This window comes from Choloepus didactylus, chromosome 13, assembly GCF_015220235.1.
Source record: "Choloepus didactylus isolate mChoDid1 chromosome 13, mChoDid1.pri, whole genome shotgun sequence".
NCBI classification, from domain to species: Eukaryota; Metazoa; Chordata; class Mammalia; order Pilosa; family Megalonychidae; genus Choloepus; species Choloepus didactylus.
Window position 1 is genome coordinate 74,606,080 of NC_051319.1, and position 23,588 is coordinate 74,629,667.

General features: G+C 47.8%; 2 protein-coding genes across 10 annotated transcripts in view; both read left to right on the forward strand.

Annotated features, from left to right (window-relative positions):
* The window catches only part of LOC119507842 (solute carrier family 22 member 4-like), an 846,933-nt gene that overhangs the window by 707,664 nt on the left and 115,681 nt on the right, over positions 1–23,588 (forward strand). The gene's annotated exons all lie outside the window — the stretch shown is intronic.
* On the forward strand, positions 1,746–21,865 carry LOC119507835 (ral guanine nucleotide dissociation stimulator-like). 4 transcript variants are annotated; one of them, XM_037801017.1, is made up of 13 exons: positions 1,746–2,036; positions 8,007–8,121; positions 11,861–11,951; positions 12,215–12,981; positions 13,347–13,562; positions 13,902–14,005; positions 14,469–14,532; positions 16,280–16,354; positions 16,910–16,942; positions 17,302–17,423; positions 17,631–17,729; positions 18,069–18,261; positions 21,390–21,865. In XM_037801017.1, exons 4-13 carry the CDS (start codon positions 12,220–12,222, stop codon positions 21,393–21,395), a joined length of 1,674 nt encoding a protein of 557 aa, XP_037656945.1. In that variant the 5' UTR covers positions 1,746–2,036; positions 8,007–8,121; positions 11,861–11,951; positions 12,215–12,219; the 3' UTR covers positions 21,396–21,865. The 4 variants fall into 4 exon arrangements, with proteins under 4 accessions (XP_037656945.1, XP_037656944.1, XP_037656942.1 ...); XM_037801014.1 differs by lacking the exon at positions 21,390–21,865 and adding an exon at positions 18,453–18,666 and having other exon boundaries at positions 1,750–2,036; XM_037801016.1 differs by lacking the exons at positions 17,631–17,729; positions 21,390–21,865 and adding an exon at positions 18,453–18,666.

Consider the following 23,588-nt stretch of genomic DNA (forward strand, 5'->3'; position numbering starts at 1 on the left):
CAGTGGCCAGTGCCCACACGTGTGCTGGTGACTTCAGAAGGAGGTAAGAATGTAGGAGAGTGGGGATGTTACTAGAGTTCCTTCAACTTCTTCAAATGTCATTTCCCAACTCTAGGAAACTTCAAAATAAACCCATCCTCTTGGGAAACACTTGAGCTGAATTCAAGGAAGGAGAGAGCACTGGACATCACCAAGGTACTGTCCCCAGGAGGGTTGGGGTGAGGTTAGGAACGTGATGCTGGCAGTTGAGAAAGAAGTCTCCTTACAGTTGGATCTTAATTTCTGAGCAGAATTACTTTGGCTACAGAGGAGGAGACAGATTCCCTCTAGAACAGAGGAAAGCCACAGGAAAGTTTTCAGCAGTAGTGGGATTATGTTGTGTGGGGGCATAGGGAGGCTTGACTAGGCCCTGAGTCATGTCATTAGGAACCTGGAAATTCCTGTATGACTTTAATTGAAGCACATGAACTGGAGTAAATGCGATCTCCATTCTGAATGGTATTCAGAAGCCATTGTCTGAGCTAGGAGACTATTCAGAGGGGTTATCTTAGCCAAGTCAGTGAGGAAAGATTCTCAAGGTGAGCTGGCCTGGAAGTTATTTTAACTGCCACAGCCAAGGGTCTCTAAGCCCTACCAGTCCATGGATATGTTCACTTTAAATCCAGGAAGATGTTTTCTTTCATTCAAATGAGATATGGCAGTTGGATATCTTCAATTTGTATTAGAAGAGGTCAGGCTTACCCAAAGTGTGGATTCTTAGATCTTCAGAACAATGTCAACTAGTCCAAAACTTCATAGTGAACCCTCAGCCCTGCATTTTTTCTTTTTTACATTTTTATTTTGAAATATCACATATGTATAGAACTGTGATAACTTTTCAAAGTGTGATATAACATGTAGTTTATTGATAATTACAACAAATGGTTTGGGTTACAATTCTACAATTTCACTTATTTCCTATTGTGAAATATAACATTTATAAAGAGGTGATAACTTTCAAAGTACAATTTAATGAGTACATGTAGAGGAAATTTCAAAGACTCTTATGGGTTACAGTTCCAGCATTTCTTTTCTTTCCTTCTAGCTATTCTAATAACCTAGCATCCAACATATATATAAATGTTATATATAACCAACAACTTACTTTACATATAAAATCAGTAGGGAGATATTTGCTATCCCAGAAGTTTCCTCATCCCTGTGTCTGCACACTTATTGAAGTTCAGAGTTCTGATTCACCAAGTAATAAAAGAGTATCCCTGAAATCCTCAACACTGTAGCTTTTTGATTACTCCATTCACCCATTTCCTTGTCTCCACAGAATCTCCAGTGCGCATGCCGGACATGATGACGAAAGGATCCTCCATGTATCTTTTCACTGCCCAGCCGATCCCCTCACCCACTCCTGGCCCACCACACCCACCTCCCTTGGGGCAGTGTCCATCCCCTGCCTTGAATCCATCTTCCCCTCCTGGCAGCTCCCTGGTGCTGCCTGCATTCCCCAGGACACTGTTGGTGACAGGAGATGGGCGTCCTCTTGCCAGTGGGCCTGGAGCCAACAAGGCCATTGTCCAAGTCAGGAAAAAATGGGGATCAGCTGAGCTTCCTGAAACTCCGACCTTAGTCCTTCGTCAGATCCGCCATATTTCCAGTGCTCCAGGGATCCTCTGTGGGGGTGTTCAGCAGCCCCCTCCAGAGATCTTGACAGCCTGTGCTGTGGAGACCCTTATTCCTGACAAGGCTGTTGGGGACACACAGGCTGCTGAGGGAGGTTGGTCCCCAGGCCTTCGTCCTCAGGCTCCACCAGCAGCCTCCCAGCTGACCCCCTTTGTTCCTCCACAGAATGCTTTCTCCATGCCACAGGAGATATCCGTGGAGGAAGTCCCTGCCTCCACCCAAAGGAAGACAACTGTGGATGATGCCTGCCAACCTGAGAGTGCTTGCGAGAACATCCAACATCTGGAGCACTTCAAGTCCATGACCCGGAGGCATCATCACCCATGTCCTGATGATGAAGCTGTTTCTTGCTTTTGCATGTGAGTAACTTCATTTTAGGGACATATTGATTGTCCTGGATTATTCCAATAAGGAGAGCTTGAGAACTGACAATTGTGATTAGGGCATTAGGGAACAACTGGTGAAAGGTCAAGAGGGCAAATGGACATGCTGGGCAAAGATACATTCTCAATACCTGTACATGGGTTCCAAGTTTATAACTTACTTTCATGTGCCACACCTCAGTTGATCCTTACCACACTATTTAGAGTGTACAGCCAGTCTTTAGCTTTCTATCATTATCCTAATAATCATTTATATGAGACAAAAATCAGAGCAGTTTCCCATGATACAGTGAGGAACAATTCTTTGAATTGAGGTATCTAAGTAGAAACATCATCCTCTTCCCATTGTATTTTACCTTCCAGCACAAGACTTGAGCTTGTGTTTTCCAGGTGAAGTCAAATGCCCTGGAGAGAGGAAGGTTGCAAGGACCAGGCAGAGACTTTACTTTTTTCCTAGCTTCACTCTTCCAATTAGATCCGGAAGGTGGTAGCACACATACACTCAAGTGCTTGGGCTCCCCTCCATTTGTAATCCTGGAGAGGTTATCTCACTGCATAGCATCATCTATAAGGGGTCTATCATATTTAATTCAGAGGATTGCTAATAGAATTCCATAAGGTAACATATGAAATCCTTGGTTGCCTGGACTACACATGCAATGGTTCATTAAGGGACATCTACTTTTTTATTATTAGTCTATAATAATTTTTGTAATTGTTATTATTATCATTATTATTTTGAAAGGGCAGGGAAGTGGGCAAAACACCTCACAGAGTACTTATATACTGGTAAAGAATGAGAGTGGATGCTTCAACAAGGAGTCTAGGACCATGGGCTGATTTGAATATGAGGCAGGGATAGTGGTGGTTTTGGAATTTTATCTTTTTCCTGACTAGTTTGGCCAATATTTTCTATTCCGCAGTAATTATGCCTGAACCCCAGTAATTATGTGTGAACCACTGTCAGCACATGTCATTTCTACAAGACAGTTGCTTTTTTTTTTTTTTTTACATTATGAACCCCAATAAAAGAATTCCCTGATCAAGGGATATTCTAAAGGGATCCCTGAAAATTACATTTCCAAACAGTCTTAATGATTCCACACATTCTTGAACTGCTCTGAGTTCCCTCTTGGAGCAGATCCTCAAATGCAGTCATGTAGACTTATCTTCTAAATCTTGAGGCCACTCAGGAGTTTCTCCATTGAAATGGGCTCTGATCACCTTTGTTTCAGGCTGTATAATCATTCTCCTCACACCCAAGGCACTGGGTTTTGTCTCCCAAAGTACAGTAACTCACCCTCAGAATCATCCAGGAAGTTTCTTAAATTGCTCACCCTTTGGAATTCTGTGAATGGAAACCAGAAATCTGCTTGTAATGCACCCACCTGAGTTATTCCATACCCAAAGATAATGAAGGCTCAAAGGCAAATCAGAATTTAAAACAAGTCTTTCCTTTGAGCTAGGGTTTCATAAAATGAATCCTAGTATTGATATTTGATCTCTGACAGGGATAATGTGAGGCAGAAGTGCTTAAAATCCTAGAGTAAACATTGGATGTAAACCATGTAGGGCAGATGACAGATTACATGTGATGGGGAGCATGTGATTCTCTAAGGTAACTGTGTCCAAACCAAGGTTTCAAACCCAGATCTTGACAAATTCACTGTGGTGTGCTTTGTTCTCCAACTCTCCCTGCCCCAGCATGGTAGGCATCCCTGCCACAGCATCATAACACACAAAGTCCAGCAACCACCTACTTCACCATCTCACTTCCCCAATAGCCATCCATCACCAATGCCAGGGCTGCCAGTTCATGAGGAAGGAGTTTGTCTGTGCACAGCATGCTGCCAGGGACCCGATCCCAGGTTCCTGCTTCTCCTGCTCTCAGACGTGGAAGAATCATCTGGACAATGCAGCATGTTGTTACAGCAAAATTAGACCATCCCTCTGTGACTTCCCTCCATGACTCTGGCTGATGAGACCCAGAAACTCAGGCCACAACTCCCAGCCCAGGAAGCTGAAGCATAATGTCCAAGGAGATGCTGGGACCTCAGCTGAGCTCTGGCTCACAAAGCCTCTCTCAGAACATGAGGGATATTTTAAGTGAAAAAAGTCAAACAGGATGATAAACATTGTGTGATTTCATGAATCTGAATTAATTATAATATGTAAACTCATAGACATAAAATCTAGGATCTAGGTTACCAGGAGTTAGAACGTGGCTATATATTGTGGAGCCATTGCTTAATATGTGCAGAATTTTTATCTGGTTCAAACTTAAATGCTTGGAAATGTATAGATGAGCAATAGCACATTATTTTGATTACATTTACCAGTGTTCAAGTGGAAGTAAATATGGAGGAAAGGGCAAGTTCAGAGTCATGTATGTCATCAGAAGTTATGCTGGAAGTCCCTGCTTTCATCTTTTCATGTGTTGTTCACCAATTTTATTTCCTCTTTGGAAAAATGTCTCTTCATGTCTTTGGCCCATACATTAATTAGGTTGTTTGTCTTTATTTTGTTGAGTTGTGTGATTTCTTTATATATTCTGGATATGACACCCTTAACAGATAGATGTGTGGTTTCCAAATATTTTCTCTTATTGTATCTTCTGCCCTTCCCCCCTTTTGACAAGGTTATTTGAAGCACAAGAGTATTCAATTTTGAGGAGGTCCCATTATCTGTATATTCTTTCATTGCTTGTGCTCTGGCTATAACTTGAAGATGTTTCCCTACGTTTTCTTCCAGGAGTTTTATGGTACTGGATCCTATATTTAGGCTTTTGATCCATTTTTGAGTTAATCTTTTTATACGGTGTGAGGTTGGAGTCCTCTTTGAGTCTTGTGTGTATGGACACCCACTTCTCCCAACACCATTCAGAGAAGAGACTGCTCTGTTCCAGTTGAATGGACTTGGAACTCATGTCAAAAATCCATTGACCATAGAACTGAACATCTATTTTTGAATTCTCAATTCAATTCCATTGATTGATATATCTATCTTTATTTTTCACAACTGGGTCTTTATAATATGCTTTAGTGTCAGGAAGTGTGCAGCCTCCCACTTCATTCCTCTTTTCCATGTTGTTTATGGCTATTTGAGGCCCCTTGCTTATCCAAAGAGACTTGAAAATTAGCTTTTCCATTTCTGAAAATAGGCTCTTGGAATGTTGGTGATTATTACATTGATCTGTAGATCAATTTGGGTAGAAATGATATATTAAGGACAGTTAGCCTTCTAATCTATGGACACAGGATGTCTTTCCATTTATTTCAGTTCTTTGATTTCTTTTACAATTTTTTACAATTGTCACGCATACATTTTTTTTACATTCTTTAAGTTTATACCAAGATATTTGATTCTTTTATTTTGTATTGTAAATGGAATTTTTTCTTATGTCCTCAGATAGCTCATTATTAGAATATAGAGACACCACCAATTTTTGTGTATTGATCTTGTATCCTCTCACTTTGCTGAACATATTTATTAGCTAAAAAACCTATGCTGTGTTATTTTTTTCTGGGTTTTCTAAATATATGATTTTGCTGTCTGTAAATAGTGAAAGTTTTACTTCTTCCTTTCAAATTTGGATGCCTTTTATTTCTTTTTCTGGCCTGTTTGTTCTAGCTACAACTTCTAGCACAATATTGAATTACAATGGTGACAGGGGGCATCCTTGTCTTGCTCCTGATCTTAGAGAGAAAATATTCAGTCTCTCACCATTGGGTATGATGTTATCAGTGGGTTTTTCATATATGCCCTCTTTCATGTAGAGGATGTTTCCTTTGATTCCTACCTTGAGAGTCTTCTCTGCCAGGCCCTGGAGATACAGACAGCCTGGCTTTTGAACACACTATCTTGTCTGGGGCTGAGTCTGGAGGACCTACTTTGGTTCCTCCTGGGGTACCAGGTTAAGTGGAAATGTCCTAAGTAACTATCCTCATGTTGCCTAAGTGAATGGAAGCAGAGGCCATCAGCAGGAGAGCACTATGGACTTTTGTCTCTTCCTCTCTGAGTACATACTGAATGTTCATGGGCCTTACTCTCAGCTCTGGGAAGCCACTGGCTGGTCAGCCGCTCCAGATGGAGGTGAGAGCCTAGCATGGAGGAGGTGGAAGGGGAGCCTCATGAGCCTTGAACCAGAGGGACTTCAGAAGCCCAAACTGTGCTTTTGTCCGTCTGACTGGCAATGACAGGGTAGGCGTCAGTGCTTATTTACTTTCTGCCTGCAGTGCTGGGGAAAGTTCACCATTTCCAGTGGATGGGGATGGCAGGGTTAGGAGAATTATACCTTCTGTCCTCCCTGGAACTGGCTAGAACATGAACACTCCTGGGAAACCTGGGACTTCCATATGGGACAGAGGATAACCCTGAAACACATTTTCTCAAATAGAAAACAGCACTCATTTCTTGTCCACTCCATGCCCTTCACCTTCTTCCCTCCCCAGTAGACAAAATGGCAGGAGCGATTTGACCAGTTATCCATCAGCAGTAGATGACTCCCCTCCCCTGCACTGACCCATCAGATTTACACCTACCCAGCTCTTCCCATGGGGAAAAAGGGAATGGGAGTTGACCCAAGGATTTTTCCATTTAGTGTCTAGCTCACACCACAGTCTTCAAGATTTGACTGTTTTTTTCATCTTGGCTTGTTATTTTTATCAACTACTTTGATACTTGGCTCCATTCTGCCAGCTCAACTTTGCTCTCATCAGTGGGAAGACAGAAAGGGTCTGGGCTTGTGTTTGGTGCCTGAAAGAAAGAGGTTAGCAATGTTGGGAGTGGATGGGACAGAATCCAAGATGGGAGACTTCAGCCCCTGCTCCTAGAGGATAAGGTGGCCAGGTTGTATAAACATAGGTGTCAATATTACCAGGGCAGGTCAAAGTTTTGTAGTCTCTTAAGCTTTAGTCGTTAAGGAGCTACCACTTTAATGAATGTAGTAGAAAATTACTCATGAAGAAATCCTGCAGCACCCCTTATTCTCACTGGGAATAGGTCAAGCCTTTGCCAGTCTCAAAGCCAATGCCTCACTGATGTTCACGCATTTACACATCTCCTACCCATCACTGTTTTATTTGTCTTCAAGGCTGTGTGCAGAGCACTCCTCCTCAGGGTCTTCTACAAACCTCAGACTCTGGCATCAGCTTCAGTGAGTCTGTCCAAAACATCACCCCAATTGAGTCATTTAGGTCTCATTCTAATTATCATGGGAAACTATTGGAAGGTTTTATGGCAGAGAGTGATCATATTTGAGTTCCATTTCATTTCAACACCTTCATGGTGCCCACCCAGAAATGAGACCAAGGTGGAAATTGGCTTCCACAGGATCAGGTAGCCAGCATGTAGCCCTGTTGTATGCAGTATCCAAGTTATGGGACCCCCACTTTATAATTCTTCCAACTCTGTTCATGTGTTAGCTAGTCTGAAACAAGCCCATGGTTTCTAAACTTACTGTCTCACATACACTTGACTACCCAGGGGGTAAATAATAGAATTTTCCTCATTGTGTAATTGGGGAGGCTGGGGAGATGCTGAGAGAAATGAGAGTAAAAATGACTACACCATGATCTCAAAACTGATGAGAAGGATTAGTCACATCTGAATTGAGCCCTGTGTCCTTGTGTCATGGGCACTGTAGGCAATCACAGCTTCTCAGGGAGCTGTATGGAGGGATGTGCTGTGGAAACTTTGTCCAGTTATCAGGATGACATGATTGAGGAGAATGTGCAGTCCAGAGACCTGAGAGGTGTGCATGGAGTTCCTATCTGTTAGGTTTCAGTTAAGGGGACACAAGGAGGTGACCTCACTTCCTTGGAGACACAGCCCAACAGAATGTGGAACCCTGCTAACCAGGGAGTGACACTCTACAGAAGACCCCTACCCAGATTAATAAGCCAAAGCCACTCAAGAGATGAAAATATTCTCTTGTTTTGTTCACAGATGTCGAGGATCTGGTCTCAGAAAACCTGGAAATGAGAGCTTTATGTAACGATGTAGACGTTGGTTCAACTGTCCACCACAAGGATGCTGCCCATTGGCCAGGAGGTTCCCAAAAGTAAGTGAAGCTGGTGCAAGCTCAGAAATTCAGGAAATGCCAATAGTGTCACACTGCCTGGGCAGCTCCATAACCCTCCTCTTCTCAGTGTGCAGGAGGCATGAAGAATGGGAGCATGCATGTCAGGGTTTGAAAACTTGTTGTGCTCTTTGTGTTCACACTTCAGGAGGTGGGTGGCTGGCAGGAAGGAAAGTGGTGATAGTGAGACAACCATCATTCATCATGTTAATCCTGGACCCAGAAGTTGTCATCTCCATTGAACATGTTAATCCTGGGCACAAATGTCATCACCAGACATCCATCTTTGCCTGACTTGAGTTGCAGAGACAGCATGGTGTGCACCCCCTGTGGCAATGGCCAGGCAGCCTCCTGACACCTCCTGCGATGCTGCTGAGCATTGTGTTTGCAGAGCTCCATGCAGGAGATTGGGAAGGAGCTGCTGGAGTGAGTCATCTGCAGTGTATCTTTGCAGAAGTTGCAGGGGACTCCTGGCAGCGACCCAGAAAAATGTGCAGGTGACAGTAGGTTCATTGGGACCTCTGGCAGAGGATCCTGAGGCAGATTGTGTGGGCTGGAGGGCACGAATCCCACACTGGTGACTGCCTCAGGCATCCTCCCAGAGTTTTACATCTGATTGGCCAAAATCTCAGTTCTAAAGGCTTCTGGACCTCCACTCCTCACCCTCCTCAGAAATCCATGCATTTCTTGTCTTGTCCAGTTGGAAATTCATTTTTCACACATTTGTATTAACATCTTAGAAGGGACAGTTTGTTTTCACTTAGATTTAGCCATGTGCTCCTTATCGTTGTGCTGCTCTCTTGTAATTTCACACCCATATCCCAGCTTTACCCTGAATCAGTTGGCCAGACTGTCCTGCATCTTTTCTAAGCCTTATAGATCTTCACACTTTCGATGGTGGTTTTTCACTCTCAAGGAAGGGGATCACTCTACATCATCACTCCCATTACAAATGGCACACCGACAGAACAAATCCCTTTGAACTTCCTGGCCAGGAACTGTGGCCTGATTCACCTGCAACACATTCTAGGAGAGAGGCTGTGTAGAGCAGCAGTTCAGCGTTGCCCTGATTTCTGTTCTTGAAAAGATTCCTTTCTGGGGCTGTCTGAGCAGTGAGGCAGAGGAGATCCTCTAGTTTTGCTAATAAACTGATCTCCCTTCCTGCTTCCCAGGAGAGAATTCATGAAATGGGGTGCTTCCTCATGGCCAAGCTGAGAAAGTTCAATAGTTTGAGCCATCAATCTTCCAAAAGTCTGCAGCCACTGTGCAGCAGTGGTACAGGGGAGCAAATGGAATTGCTTTGGTTATTTGATTTGCACCCACCCTGAGTGGTGGAGACCATTCCAGAAGTCAAAAGGCTGTTTGGGTTTGAGGCTTCTCTTCAGGTCCTCAGATCTGTGGGGCCTTTCTATGACCTAGATCCTCCTGGCATTTGCTGCTTTGCTGGAGCAAGGATCTCCATAGCTGCAGGTTCTCAGACATCCCTTTAAGGCAAAACACAGACAAATCAAGCTGTTGCTCTGAAATCACTGGTGTTCTCATAATCTCTGTCTTCTCTGTGCACTGCTTCCATAGTGGGCAGGGAATGAGATGGGGCAGACTTTTTCCCTCCATGTATGGAGCAGATCCTGCAGCCAACACTATGGAGGGAAGTTCATGAGACCAGAGCATGAATGGTTCTGTCTTCTGACCTGTGGGATCTTGACTTGCCCCTTGAGAATTCATCTCAAGTATTTGGGTGGCTTGTGTTGACTCATGGGGGTAAAACCATCCTCAGGCAGGAATGCAGGGAGTTTCTATACTCTTTCAACTAACAGACTGCTGGCAAGTGTCTCATAACTTCATCATTCCCTCACCTCAATTCTACTTTGGAGACTGGAAACTTTTCCTGCTAGAAGCACTCCTGCCCCCCTTCTTGACTCCAGTTACAGAGGGCTTGGGAGAGGCAGAATTACACCTCCCAATCCCACCCATGCTCCTGGATTCCCAGTACAGCTGCTGACCACCTGTTCATGCCCTGCCCTGTCCTAGTGTGGAAACATGTCAGCACGGAAGAGGGCACAGAACAACCCAGAGGGCACTGGCATAGAGGGTATTTGGAACATTCTCCTGTAACTCTTAGTGCCGGCTGTCCAAGAGGGTGACAAAGCCTACATAAACATCCTCCTGGTAAACTACTGGGCCTTCCTCACCATTGAACAGGTCCAGGTGTCCAATAGGTAAGCACCTGCCCCTCCTCTAACCCATCACAGCACCGCCACTCACCAGAAGGGGAAGGTCATTATACCTTCTAGCCTCAGATTCCTCCTCTGGAAAGTTGGGTGGTAGCAGGACCAACCCCTGGGGTCACCATCAGGACTCAATGGAATGAACCATGGAATGTGCTTGGGGTGCTGGGCCCTGTGGAAGGTTTGGTCGGTGGGGAGGTGTTATCATTTAGTAATTTCCTCTCCTTATGAAGAAGCTCTGCCACAAATCAGCTTTGGAAACCTGTATTCCCATTCAAAGGGGTTTTGAGATCCCATCCATGTGGATCATGTCCTTAATGGAGCCTGGGAATGGACTGTTGGGTGTGGTATAGCAACCCCAGACCCTCTAGGGGATCATCCATCAAATACTTATGGAGCATCTACAAATGTGCAGACACCATTTAAAGCACTTATCCTGCTTCACTGAATGAACCTGAAAAGGTCCTGGTGATCCTGGGCTTCCCTTCTAATGGGGGGGGGGGGCTCAAACAGCAGCATTAGATGTCATCAACAATGGTGCATAGAGGAAACAACATGTGACACCATCATATCCCTCTAGCTATGGATATAACCTCACTCTCCATGGCAGGGATGGAGGAGACCCAGAATGCCTGAGAAAGTGAGGAGAGAGAGGCTCATTCTTCACAGCCCAGGATGGGGAGTGGGGGCTGGTGGCAGGAGTGACTTCACAGAACCCTGGGTTCCTCTCATGATTCTTACTGGAGAGCAGAGGGCACAGGTGCCCTCTGCAGGATGAATGGCTCACAGAGAGCCATGGAAGGGTTCCTGGGGCCCGGCAGGAAGAGGGCACCTTGGGGCTGAGAGCCAACCCCAGTCCCTTCCCTGCTCTGCTTGTGCCTCAAACCCACCCTAGCCACAGACCCATATCAGAAGGTTTAGTGAGAATGCAGCTCACAAATATGCCTGGGTACTCAGTTCTGTCAGTCTGGCTGCCAGCAGGCTGGGGTGGGCAGTGCCTATGCCCTTTGGGTGACAGTGAAGTGGGGAGAAGAAATCCTCACAAGTTTCACAGAAAACGAGGCATGAAGTCAGGGAATGAAATCCAGACTGAGGGGACAAGAGGGCCCAGAGTGGGCTGAAGCAAGAGGCAGCTCTGTTACTTCATCTGGCAGAGGTTTATGAAAGTCCTACTGTGTGCCATTCCTGTGCCATTGGCTGAGAAGGAACAACTTTTCCTGTCCAAATGAATGTTCTTTTCCAGAGGGAGGGGGTCCAGGGAAGAGAGAGATATTGATATCTGTCTGACTTGTCTGAACCAGGAGCCCTTCCCTTAGGAGGGTGGACATCAGGGGGCAATGTGGCAGAATGGCCATTCCTCTCGCTCTGCTGCCTGCTCATCCACCCACACAACCATCTCCTGCCTTCTGCTCACCTGGACGGAAGAGCACCCAGAGGATTTCTGCCAGCCCCTGGGCTTTCCCAGCCTCATGCAGCTTGTTGCCTTTGCACAGGTCTCCCTGCCTGGATCTGCCCTGGAGAAGCCGGCTGATGGTCTTCTTTCTGAGCTGGATCCCTCACAGCTCGGTAAGACCAAGACAGATGGTGAGGAGCACTGAAGTTGAGGGCACATGTGTGGGTGGGGAGGGGTAGGTGCTGGGCAGCACGAGTTAAAAACTCCAGAATTTGCCTTTGGACCCAGAGTAAAGAGGAGCTTCAGACCACTCACCTGGGGGATTGCAATTTGGGAAGTCTTCTTGCGGGTGAAGTGCTTGGATGGTCCTGTTTGTAGAGGGAGTGCAGTCATTCTGCATCTTGCAGGACCCATAGAAAACCAGTTTTGGTATTTCATCTTCCTCCTCTTCCAGCTCCCATGTCAACCTTAGAGTTGCAAACCATTGCAGTGCTGCCTACAGGTCCAGTTCCTTCGCTGTCAACTGACATCATGCTGGCTCCACAGCCAGATGCAACTGTGGTACTGCCTCTGGTTTCATCTACTCCAACAACCTCTACCACACCTCTAGAAATGGAGACAACTATGATACCACCTGCCATGCCACCTCCAGAGGTTGCATCATCGCCTGCTCTGGAGGCAAAGCTTGAGACTTCAACTGATATAGCATCAGTTGCACAGCCGACAGTAGCTCCAATGACACCTGTACTGTCACCTCCAGAGTTCAAGTCATTGACAGATTCTGATCTGGGGACCTCCACTTCACCAGCAGAAGCACCATCTACAAGAGAGAAGAGAGCTCTGACACTGTCTTCAGAGGTGATGTCCTTGCCAACTGTGGAGCTGGAGGCAGTTACTTTACCACAAGTAGGATTAGTTCCACAGCAGGATGTGGCTCCAATGTCACCTATACTGGCATCTCTAGAACCAGAACCACTGCTGTCCCTGGAAGCAGCACCTGCTACCTCAATAGATGTGGCACCCACTGCAGATCAGAAGGCAATACTGGTGCCATCTCCAGTGCCATCTGTAGAGCTGAAATCAGAGCCAGCTCTCACTCCAATAGAAGAGCCATCCTGCTCCTCAGCTGAGAACCTCGAAGATGGAGTCATGAAGATGAAGCCTCCCCTCTTGACGTACACACCCAGGCTGCTGGCAGAACAGTTGACACAGATGGATGTGGTAAGCAGCTGGACTCTGCAGAGTGGCATTGGGGGGAACTATTCTAGCATCTGTTGTCCCCAACTTGCCAATATCTGACCTGGGGGGGCTTGGAATGCATTGCGGGAGTCCCCATTCATTGCTCGGTGGTGATGAGGATGGATTGGAGGAAGATCAGCTCCTTCCATCCTGCCATTATTGGGTCCTGGGTCTCACAATTTCTGGGCACCAGCAGTGGGTAGAGCACCAAATCCAGAGTCCTCCACCAGGCTTAAGCCACACCCTCCATTTGTGAAGATGCAGCTTGGAACACTAAGCCTTGGCCTGGTGCTGGTGGGCTCAGTTTGGGGTATAGAATGGCCAGGTGACACTCCCATCCTCCACAGGAGCTGTTCAGAAAGGTCCCGGCCTATGATTGTCTGCAAGCCATCTGTTCCCTTCGTGCAAAGAAGGGTGAGGAGCACCTGGCACCTGCCATTCGTGCCACCATCTCCCAGTCAAACCGTGTGGCAAACTTTGTCATCGTGACCTGCCTGGGGGACCAGAATATGAAAACTTTGGACAGGGCAAAGGTTGTGGAGCACTGGATCCAGGTGGCCAGGGTATGCTGTGGGAGAATGGGCTCCTCCACACAATTGGGTCCTGGATGTCACTCTTCATTTTGCTCAGCTTCTATAATTGGAATTTGTGGTCCAGCCTCCTCCATGCACCTGAGAGTCCCCTATCTGGTGACACTGTCCTTACCTTGCCTGTCCTAGGAGAAGAGCACTCACTTATTACCTCAGGACTTTCCTTAATGTGAGCTAATGTCTCCTTCCTGAAAAGTGTCATGCACAGGGCACAAGATATGACTTTGTGGTCTCCCTGGCTGTCTGCCTCATCCAAGAGGGAGATGCCAGTTCAACTGCTCCTTCTTGCCTCATTCCTTTCTCCTTCCTCAGGAATGCCACAATCTCAGAAATTTCTCATCCCTCCATGCCATCCTCTCTGCTCTTCAGAACTCCTCAATACAGCATCTAAAGGAAACATGGGATAAAGTTTCCAGGTGGGCCAGCCTCTCTCCAGATGAGCCCCAGTGGGAACCAGTGTTGTAGACAAGGGCTGGGCATTGCCCTCTCCATGTCCTGGGCCCTGCTGGAAGGTGGTGCATCCTGGGGTCAGGACCAGTGGGGATGAGCTCTGGTCTCCATGTGACCAGAGGGCAGCAGTCTTGTCTGAAGACCTGGTTGCCTTACAGGTCAGGTTCAGAGCTGAGCCATAGGGGAGCTTTCCAAGGGTTTCCTACAAGGCACTGCAGCTATTTGTCCAATCGGAATAAAAACTAGGAAGGATTATCTCCTCAGTTGGTGTGGTATGGAGGCCCCATCTGACCATGTAGGGTTTATCATCCATGTTTCAAAACCATTCATCCATGATGTTGGGATACTTAGGGTATCAAATCAGGTGAATTTGCATTCACACCCCTCCTCATGATTCCCCAAATTTTCCATTCTTTCTCCTCCCCAAAGGGATAGCTCCCGTGAATTCCAAACTATGAAGGAAACCTCCCTGAATAGGGCCCTGCCAATCCAGGTAAAGTGGAGTCAGGTGCTGCAACCAGGATGGGATGTGGGGCTCTTACATTCACAGTGAAAGTTTATTTGAAAATTTCCAGTCTGGCCTTCTCTGGACTAAGAGGAAGAGGGATTTTTCTGACCAAGTGGAGCCTGAGGGCAGTTGGGAGAGGGAGACCCTGGTCATCTGGTGTGTTGGAGGAGCTGGACTGTTTCAGGAGATGCTGAAGCAGAGGATTTAGCAGCTCTCCATCCCAGCAGCAGGATTCTCACCCTAGGGCAATGTTTCAGTGACTCATGTCCCAGCTTGTTATGACAATTATTTGGAAGACTTATAAAATCATGGCAATTTATTCAGGACCAATTTTGGAAAACTCCACTCAGAAGAGGAAGGAAAATGTCAATGCCCCTTGCTGCAGGGAACCTCTGTCTACTGGGCCAATCAGAGCTGACCCCTTAGGGCTCCTTCCTGACTGGACAGAAAAAGAGGTCTTTGCAGAGGGAACTTCCCAAGGGTGTCATTGGTGAAGGGAGGACTTGGCATGCCTTGGGCAGAGATTGGGGGCAGAATCCAGTGGGCTTTGGCCAGCAGGAGCTGCTCAACCAGGCTTCCAGAGCCACCCCATCACTCTTTCTCTGTGAACTGTCTGGCTGTGGCATAAGCCAAAGACTTTGAAAGAAGAAACTGGGCAGCAGTGTTTAGTTGTGACATGAATTTAACTCAGAACATACTGGTACAGAGAGAGGAGAGCCAGTGACTCTTCCAAATCCCACTGACCTGAGTCAAGTTGGTACTCTCTGGAAACTGCCCCCTTATCTGGAAATGGAGTGAGGAGCAAGCTGCGGTGACTTCCTCACAATGCAGCAGGAGATTCAATGGAAGACAGGAATGTGGGAGAGATTTCCTGTCACCTGAGGTGGAAATGGTACTGGAGAGAGCATCTTGATAACAGGGTGTGACATTGAGTCCTGTAGGTTACAGTTCTTGCCTGTACTTTGCAGATGAGCAAAGGGCTCATGGAGGCCATGTCACTTGTTCAAGGTCCCAGCCCAGGGTCTGTTGCAGCTGGGATTCGTGTCCACACTCAGAGCTCAAGAGTGATGGCAGCAGCATTTCTTTCATCTGTTGTGGGCAGGCTGTCCAAGGTCCCAGAAGGCTGGAGGGATGATGGAGTGAGGGGAGGGCCGCCTCACTGAGTTCATCCTCAACCTTGGCAGGAGGGGACCTCCAAGGATTCCAAACTGGAGATGAAACCAAAGAGAGAGGAGAAGAGGAAGCTGTGGGAGAGTGTGAGCTTGCCTGGGGCCAGGGAGGGGCAGGGTTGGCTTCAAGGACCACAGCGGGTCCTCTTTGTGCACCACTGCCTCCTGTGGCCCCACAGCTGGAAAGCCTCCATTGGAGATGACTTCCTGTGGACCCTGGAGGCTATTTCTTGGCCAACTTGAATGTAGGAGGCACTGTTTTTAGCAGTCAAAGGAAGGCCTTGGGAGAGCCTAGTTCAAGGTGGATTGGGGGATGAGGGTGTCCAGTGACCACAGAAGCTTTCTAATTTTCCCAAATCCATACTTCAGAGGCAACTAGCATGACTACATGTGTCCATGGGACTAGGAGGGGTGCTCACTGGGAGGTGGAGAGAGTCCAAGATTGGGAGGTCTTGGTTGGGGGCAGGTGTATGTGACTGAGGAGACTTCAGGGTAGGTGTCTTGGGTGTTCCCAGAGAGATTAGAATCCTCACCCACAAGTGATGCCACTGGTTTTCACCCAGGCCACTGTTCCCCACCTGTGGATGCTCCTCTCAGAGCTGATCTCCCTGCAGATATCTCCACCAGACACTCGAGAAGTGAGTGGGCTTGGGAGCTGGGGCAGGGGAGTTTGGGACCCTGAAATTTGGGGGAGAGAGCAACTTCCTGAACCCCAAGCTCTCAGCTATATGCACAGCTCACTCTAGGAGTCACACTGTACTGGGAATTGGGGGTGATATTTCCACCTTCCAAACAAGGAAGCAGAAGGAGACAGAATCCACAGCCCACGTCCTATTCCCACACACCCTCCTGACTTCACAACTGTGTAAGGCAGTGGCTGCACTGGACATACCCTCCTGCTCAAGCATGGCCATGGGGGAGAGTGAAGTTGGGCACTCCATGTTTGTACAGCATGTGACAGGCTGATGGGGCCCTTCATGCCTGACACCACAGTTTCTTTGTCTGTCATCAGAAACTGTTATTCTGGAAGGTCCCTAAAGGCTCTGGTTCCCAGAATGCTGAAAAGTGTTAAGTCCTGGGTGTGCTGGCCTGCCCTGGTGGCCCCTCCCAATAGTGCAGGAGTAGAGGGGTGATGGGGGCTGGTCAGGGCCTGGGGGACCTCTTCTGATGGAAGTGGGCTGTCTGTCTTGCAGGGGAGATTAATCAATTATGAAATAACATTGAAGGTGAGGAGCTGGGGGCATTATTGCAAGGGTGGGGTATGGGTGGTTGGGGGCTGGATGTCAGAAACCCACCGGGGCTGGACATTCCATTGCTCCATTTGCTTTCAGCATTTTTAGAGTGAGATTCAATTCATAGAGATGAGGTAGATCTGCCACAGGGTGTTGGGAAGGAGGTGGCATCTAGGACCTTTTTCTGGAGGAGGGGCTGTGAGAATCCTGTGCTGAGAACTGGGGGTCGTGGATGAGAGGGCAGGGTAGGAGAGTACCCACCATGAGCAAAGACCCAGACCCCAGCAGCAGCCCCTGGCATGCCCAGCAAGGCCACCCAGGCCTCTCCATCTGCTCCTTCCCTCTGGCCCCAGGAATACCAGGTTGTTCCGAGGATCCAGCGCCTCCAGGCAGGATGCACCTACATCCACTTTTGGCCCATGGAGCAATTTCGGACCTGGTTTGGGGCCGTGGAGCAGCTCAGCGAGTCTGAGCGGTAAGGGCAGGGCAGAAAGTGGGCAGCAGCAGGGGTTGCCATCCTTGAAGCCCAGGCCCAAAGGGCATGTGTCCATGGCTCTGTGTCCCCAACAGACTTGTGACCTGGAGACCCCAGTGGTTCCTGGTCTCTACTTCCAATCAGACTCTGGGAGGGTCCCCTGAGCTGTGGCTTCTGGTAGCCTCACTGTAGCCATCTTCCCTGTAGCTATCATCTGTCTTGTGAGCTGGAGCCACCAGCCCTTTTTGCCAGCAACACACTCCAGCATCTACACCACCCAGGTGTTCACAAGCCTCAGTGCACTGAGTAAGTATTTGATCACTGTGGACAAGGACCTGTGTGACAGCCTTGGGGCTCAGTATCCCTTAATGCTAAGTGTGAGCTCAGGGCTTCAACAGTTTAATATTGGGTCTCCTCACCACTCTGACAAGCCCTGTGATATAACTGAGTTCCCATTTTCCTGGGCCTGGTTTCCATCAATGAAAATAGGGCATGCTGAGTGATCTCTGCTGTGACTGGAGCCCAGGGCTCCAACAGCCTGCCACAACACTCTGCTGGGTGCCTGGTGACCAGTGGGCAATGGGTGTGTGAAGGCATGAACTGTGTCCCTGGCACCAGCCCTGGGTATGCAACTCTTCCATCCAGCCACCAGGAAACCAGCACCAATCCCAGCAGCAGAGAAGCCTCACAGTCCAGGGACCTGCTCCAGTTTCACCCTGACCTCAGCACTGGGGACCCAGATGCCTCGATCCCTGGACATGCGGCTGATGCCTCCAAGCCTGAGCTGGAAATCAGCATGGGCCTTGTCACTGAACGCACTGATGGGCAACTGAATCAGGTACCTGACACCCCTTCTCTCTGAAGGTCCATCCCTTGTCCCCGCTTTGAGTGTCTGTGTTCCCCTCTCCACACCCCAAAAAGCTTTGAGGAGTCCCAACTTGGAAATAGAGGTTCTAGAAGCCCCCTGAAACCTCTAGTCAGACAGAGGTCTCCTGCAGGCTCCCAGATTTCTTCTCTGTGTCTCCACAGTTTGGGGAGTTGACCTCCTCATCCTACCTGCAGTCGTCTGATTTGACCATGGTCTCCAGTGTCCTCACCTCCTCCTCAGCCCCCCACCTGCATGGAGCCCCTCTGAGCACCTGCAGACCCTCTGGCTCATAGCCTCTGTACAATAAGCAGGTGGACGACCAGTGCATCATCCGTGTCAGCCTGCATGTGGGCAACAGAAACACATATAAGGGCATCCTGGTGAGCAATTTGGGCAGCTTTCCATGGTCCCCTCTCTTGGTCTGACAGGACATTTGGAATGTTTGACATGTTCCCTTCCTTCCCTCTTGGAAGCAAGAGCTAGTGGGATGGGAAGGACAGACACTGAAACAGATCTGGAAAGATCAAAGGCAAGTGTAGGATGACTTTCAGGGCCGAGGAGAGTGGATGTAGGAGTGTAGCTTCCACCGTGAGGTTGTGGAGCCTGGGAAGACCTCACTGAGGCAGCCCCATGGAGGAGGGGAGGGAAGGAACAGCCTGGAAAGACCAAAGCTCCAAGTTGTCTGGCCCACTTTAGGAGTAGTCCAGAGGCCAGAGGTGAAGGAACAGGGGTTATGGGGTGTGACTGAGATCAGGAGGCCATATGGCCTGGGTCACAGGTGGGGCAGACACAGGGAAACCTGTTAGGGGCTGCTGCTGCCATCCCAGTGGGGAGAATAGGAGCTGCCCCAGGGATGTGATCCTTAGGGGAATAGATCCTGGATAGATCTGCCCATCGAGCCACCCCAGTGCCCACCTACACACAGGCTGGCTGAGTTGTCTTGTTACACGCCTGCCCTTCTCTGCAATTCTCTTGATTCCTGGAGTTCTGATGGTGGTAACTAAGCTACCACTTGTATACATCTTTATCTGAGCCCTGCCTGTGCCTTGGCACATGGGTGAGGCAGCTGGGTGGGTCCCCTGGACCAGCACAGGCCTGGAGCATAGTGGACCTAAGGGTGTCCAGTTTCTCCTGGTTGCTACCCTCCAGGCTAGGACAAGATGTCTTTCTCAGAGTTCACTCCTGTTGTTTTCCTGGAGGGGCCTGGTCAGAAGGTCTGATCACTGGAGGCACACAGATGGCCGAGGTGTGGTGGGAGGTGCTGGCAGAGAATGGCAGAGACCAGCCACATCCATGTCCAGCACCTGGCTGTGTGATGGCCTCTGTTCCTGGGGCCCTTCGAGACTGCAGGAACTAGGCAGAGTGAGGACATAGAGGTAAGGGCCTCTGCCCTGGGAACAGAGCTGTAGACAGACCTGCAGTTCTAATAGGAGATGGGTAAGGAATGATTAACATGGAGGTCTCCCAGGGGAAGAGTAAAGAGCAGTGGGGAACATGTACACAAGAACCAACTAAGGCTCAGAGCCCTGGATTCCCTGCTGAGGGAGCTCCAAGGGTCCCTGGCCTCTGGCTTTGTGGGAGCAGCTCCAGGGCCCATGCCCTAATGTCCTGTCCCCCGACATACCCCAGCTGACCTGCCATGAGCGGGCTCCAGCAGTGATCCGTAAAGCCATGGAAATGTACAACCTGAAGGACAAACCAGAGGATTACATGCTGGTGCAAATAATTTCAGAAGATCAAAGTAAGTCAGGGGGCTCATCTAAGTGGTCTGCCATGGGGGCAGCCTCAGCACCTCACTCCCAGCCTACAGAACCAAGGCTGTGTGCCCCAGAGATCCTCTGAGAAGGGTGGAGGTCAGCTGTCAGTGTCCTTAGTGCCCACAGCCACAGCCCCTTCTGGCTCCCTCTCCCAGTCATGTGCCTTCCCTGGGTGTGGCTCTGGCAGTTGTGTCCTAATGAAAAGCTGACATCAGTGAGGGCCAAGAGAGAGGCCTCTCTCCTTGGCCCAGTGGGCACAAAGCCAAATCCACAGTCTCTACTGACAGTGCACCCTCTCTCCGGGATGCGATGTTGTCCATCCCAATCATGATGCTCCGGATACCAATACCAAATATTAAAAGCCATGTTTTATGATATGAAAACAAAATCCCATTGATCCCTTGAAAGGTTCCAGGGAATCAAGTCAATATACAGCAGCGACTCAGAGCCAGGCAGTCTAGAGTCTGGATGAAAGTAGCCATTACTCAGGGTCTATATGCCTGCTTCTCATTCCCAGTGGGAGAGGAAACCACTCCATGTGAGAGTACATAGCCTTTCCATGCACTGTAATCCTTACTTAATTTCCTTTTTGGTGAGCTGATCATGCCTTCTTGACCATTAGCACAGGGAAATAGTCCTGACTCCCTGGAGGTAGGTTTCTGAATCCTCACCTATGTTCCAGCACAATTTTTGAGAGATGGGCAGCATAGTAGGACCCCACCTTTCAGGAAAGGATAACTGAGGCTCAGTGATTTTAAGGACCTAGAGAAGGAGCCACACATTTGAGGCAGGAGCAGGAAGTCCAACTTAGAATCGTATTACAACAGACTCTAAGAAAGAGCAGACACATGGAAAACAGGATCAGAGAGGAAGTCAGTTTTGGCTGTTAGGTTCCACAGAGGGTGGAGGCCTCCTTGGGCTACTGCTCAGAAGGCCTGGGCTTGGTCTGTCCTTCCTTGGACTCAGTCATGCTGTCCTGAGGTGTGTGGGGTAGGTGCAATGTCTGCATTCATGAAGGCTTCTTCCAGCTGCAAGATCCCCATCAGTGAAGGCATCTAGGACTGGGTAGCAGAGTGTGCAGATGGGAGGACCCTCTGACAGCTCCGCCTGAGGTTGACAGTGATGGAGTCAGAGTCATTTCTTAACAAGATTTGTTGGGTTCCTTGCTGCCTGAATTTTGCTATTGTGCAGATGTCATTCAGAGGGGTCTTTGGTGGTCCTAGACCTGGACTGAGGGACTCAAATTTCTGGCACAGGTCTGACCTCATGTCATTCACAAGTGGTGGAGTGGTTTGTGTCCCTTTGCACATTGTTAACTGTCCCTCTACCTCTCCCCACCAGGGCTGAGGATTCCTGACAATGCAAATGTCTTTTATGGCATGGACCCTTCAGGCAATTATGATTTCCTTCTGACTAAGTGGACCTGCCCCATCAGGACCAGGATGAAGAAGAAAGGCTTCTCAACCCTTCTTCAGAGGAAATGGAAGTGACTCATGTTACAAAAGGGCAACTTCTAACTTGCCCTGAAGCCTGCTGGCCTCAGGGACACCCTTCCCATGTCTAGGTGGTGGGTCACTGTAGCCTTATGTGACCAGAATATGCCAAGCCTGGTGGGCACTTCCTTCACCATCAGTCAGTTGAGGCCTCCCTGTCCTGACTCTAGTTTGAGCCCTGAACCTCTCCTCCTGCCTGGCTTGACCCTACCCCTTGACAGACTGACCTAGGCCCATGTGGACCAATTGCTGCCTTAGGGTGCCCTGCACTATCCTGGGGCCCATGCATTCTGGCCCATGACCTTCTAAGGGGTTCTGACCCTCCTTACCACACTGAAGCTGTCTCAGGCCGCACCAAACATTCAGCCCTCAGCACCTACCAAGAGGGAAGTCTCTTCTGTTGTTGAAAGCAGTACAGTTTCTTAAATGTCAATCAGTTATCTATCTAATCTGGTTTTTCAAAAGTTCTGTAAGACCATAATCTAATAGGAATTTTCTCTTCACTGGATAATGAAAGAGAGGAAACAGAGTTGCCCAAATATTTAAAAGAAGTTATTCCTTGAGAAGTTCATATTTTATGTAACATCTGCATTGATTTCAGTATCACTAATGGTACTGCTATTCATGAGTGATATTAAGATTCTTTCTGTGAAATCATGGTGCAGTCACTGCCCAGAGGGACAGAGGAAAAAGCTCCATGAGCTCTGAAGATGGTACTGGTAAAATGGATCACAAGCAGTGCAGTCAATTTCTCCTTTGGCTGCACTATATGTGAAGTGCAGTGTTGCAAAAGTGGTAAAAGTGCTTATTTTGAAAATGCAAAATATTTGTATAATGTAACTTCATGCTTCCAGATAATAACACATGTTATACTGCAGGAAATGAATACTTTGAGAAGTGAGGTATGTTGGGGTTTTAAAACATATGCTAAGGAGAAGAAATAAATGTGAATTTCATTGCAATGTATTAAGGTTGAAGCCTAAGGAGAGCCCACAGAAACCTACTGCTGAAATGATTATAGTTTTCCTTAAGCAGAAAACTTTGGATGTGCCATATGTTCTGGTTTGCCAATGCTGCTGTCATGTGAAATACCAGAAATGCATTGGTTCTTTTAAAGGGGGTTTATTTGGTTACAAATTCACAGTCCTAAGGCCATAAAAGTGTTCAAACTAAGGCATCAACAATATGATACCTTCACTGATGGAAGGCCCATGGTGTCCAGAACACCTCTGTCACCTGGGAAATCACATGGCTGCTGTCTGCTAGCCCTTTACTCCCAGGTTGTGTTTCAGAATGGCTTTCTCCAAAATGGCTCTGGACTTGTCTCTCTTAGCTTCTTCTGCTCCTGTGCATCTAAGCATCTCGGTTCCTCTCTTAGCTTCACCAGGGCACACTCTGGGGTTCATCTCTTAGCTTAGAATCTCCAAATGTCCTTCTGTCCACATCTCCAAGCATCTCTAAGCATCAGCATGCATCTGATTTGGCTACTAGCATCTCTGCTCCCAAGCATCTATTAAAGGAACCCAGTGATCTGATTAAGACCCACCTTCGATGGGCAGAGCCACACATCCATGGAAATAATTTGAACAGAGTTATCACCCACAGTTGTTTGAGTCACATCTCCATGGAAACATTCAATCAATTGTTGCCACCTAATGAAGACTAACATGTCAGCCCCCACAAGATTGCATTAAAGCATATGGCTTTTTAGGGGGACATAATACATCCAAACTGGCAAACCATGCAATGAGTGTTTTTTTTTTAAATTCATTATTTGATTCTTTGATTTAATAAGAGACCCCCAACAATAAAATGTTGGTCACTGCATTGCCCTCTGTGTACATTAGAGTCTTGTATTCAACTTTGCTACTTTCTAGAGTTTTCCTACTTTTTAGCATAATTGTGATGGTTGAAATGTTTTGGAGAGGATGGGTCAGATGCTTTGCCTCCCCTGTCTTTTAAAGTGTGTGCATATAAACAAAGTAATGTTTCTATATAAAAGGAAACCCATTTCAATTTTCAAGTATGCTTTGTTTTAAGCCATAAA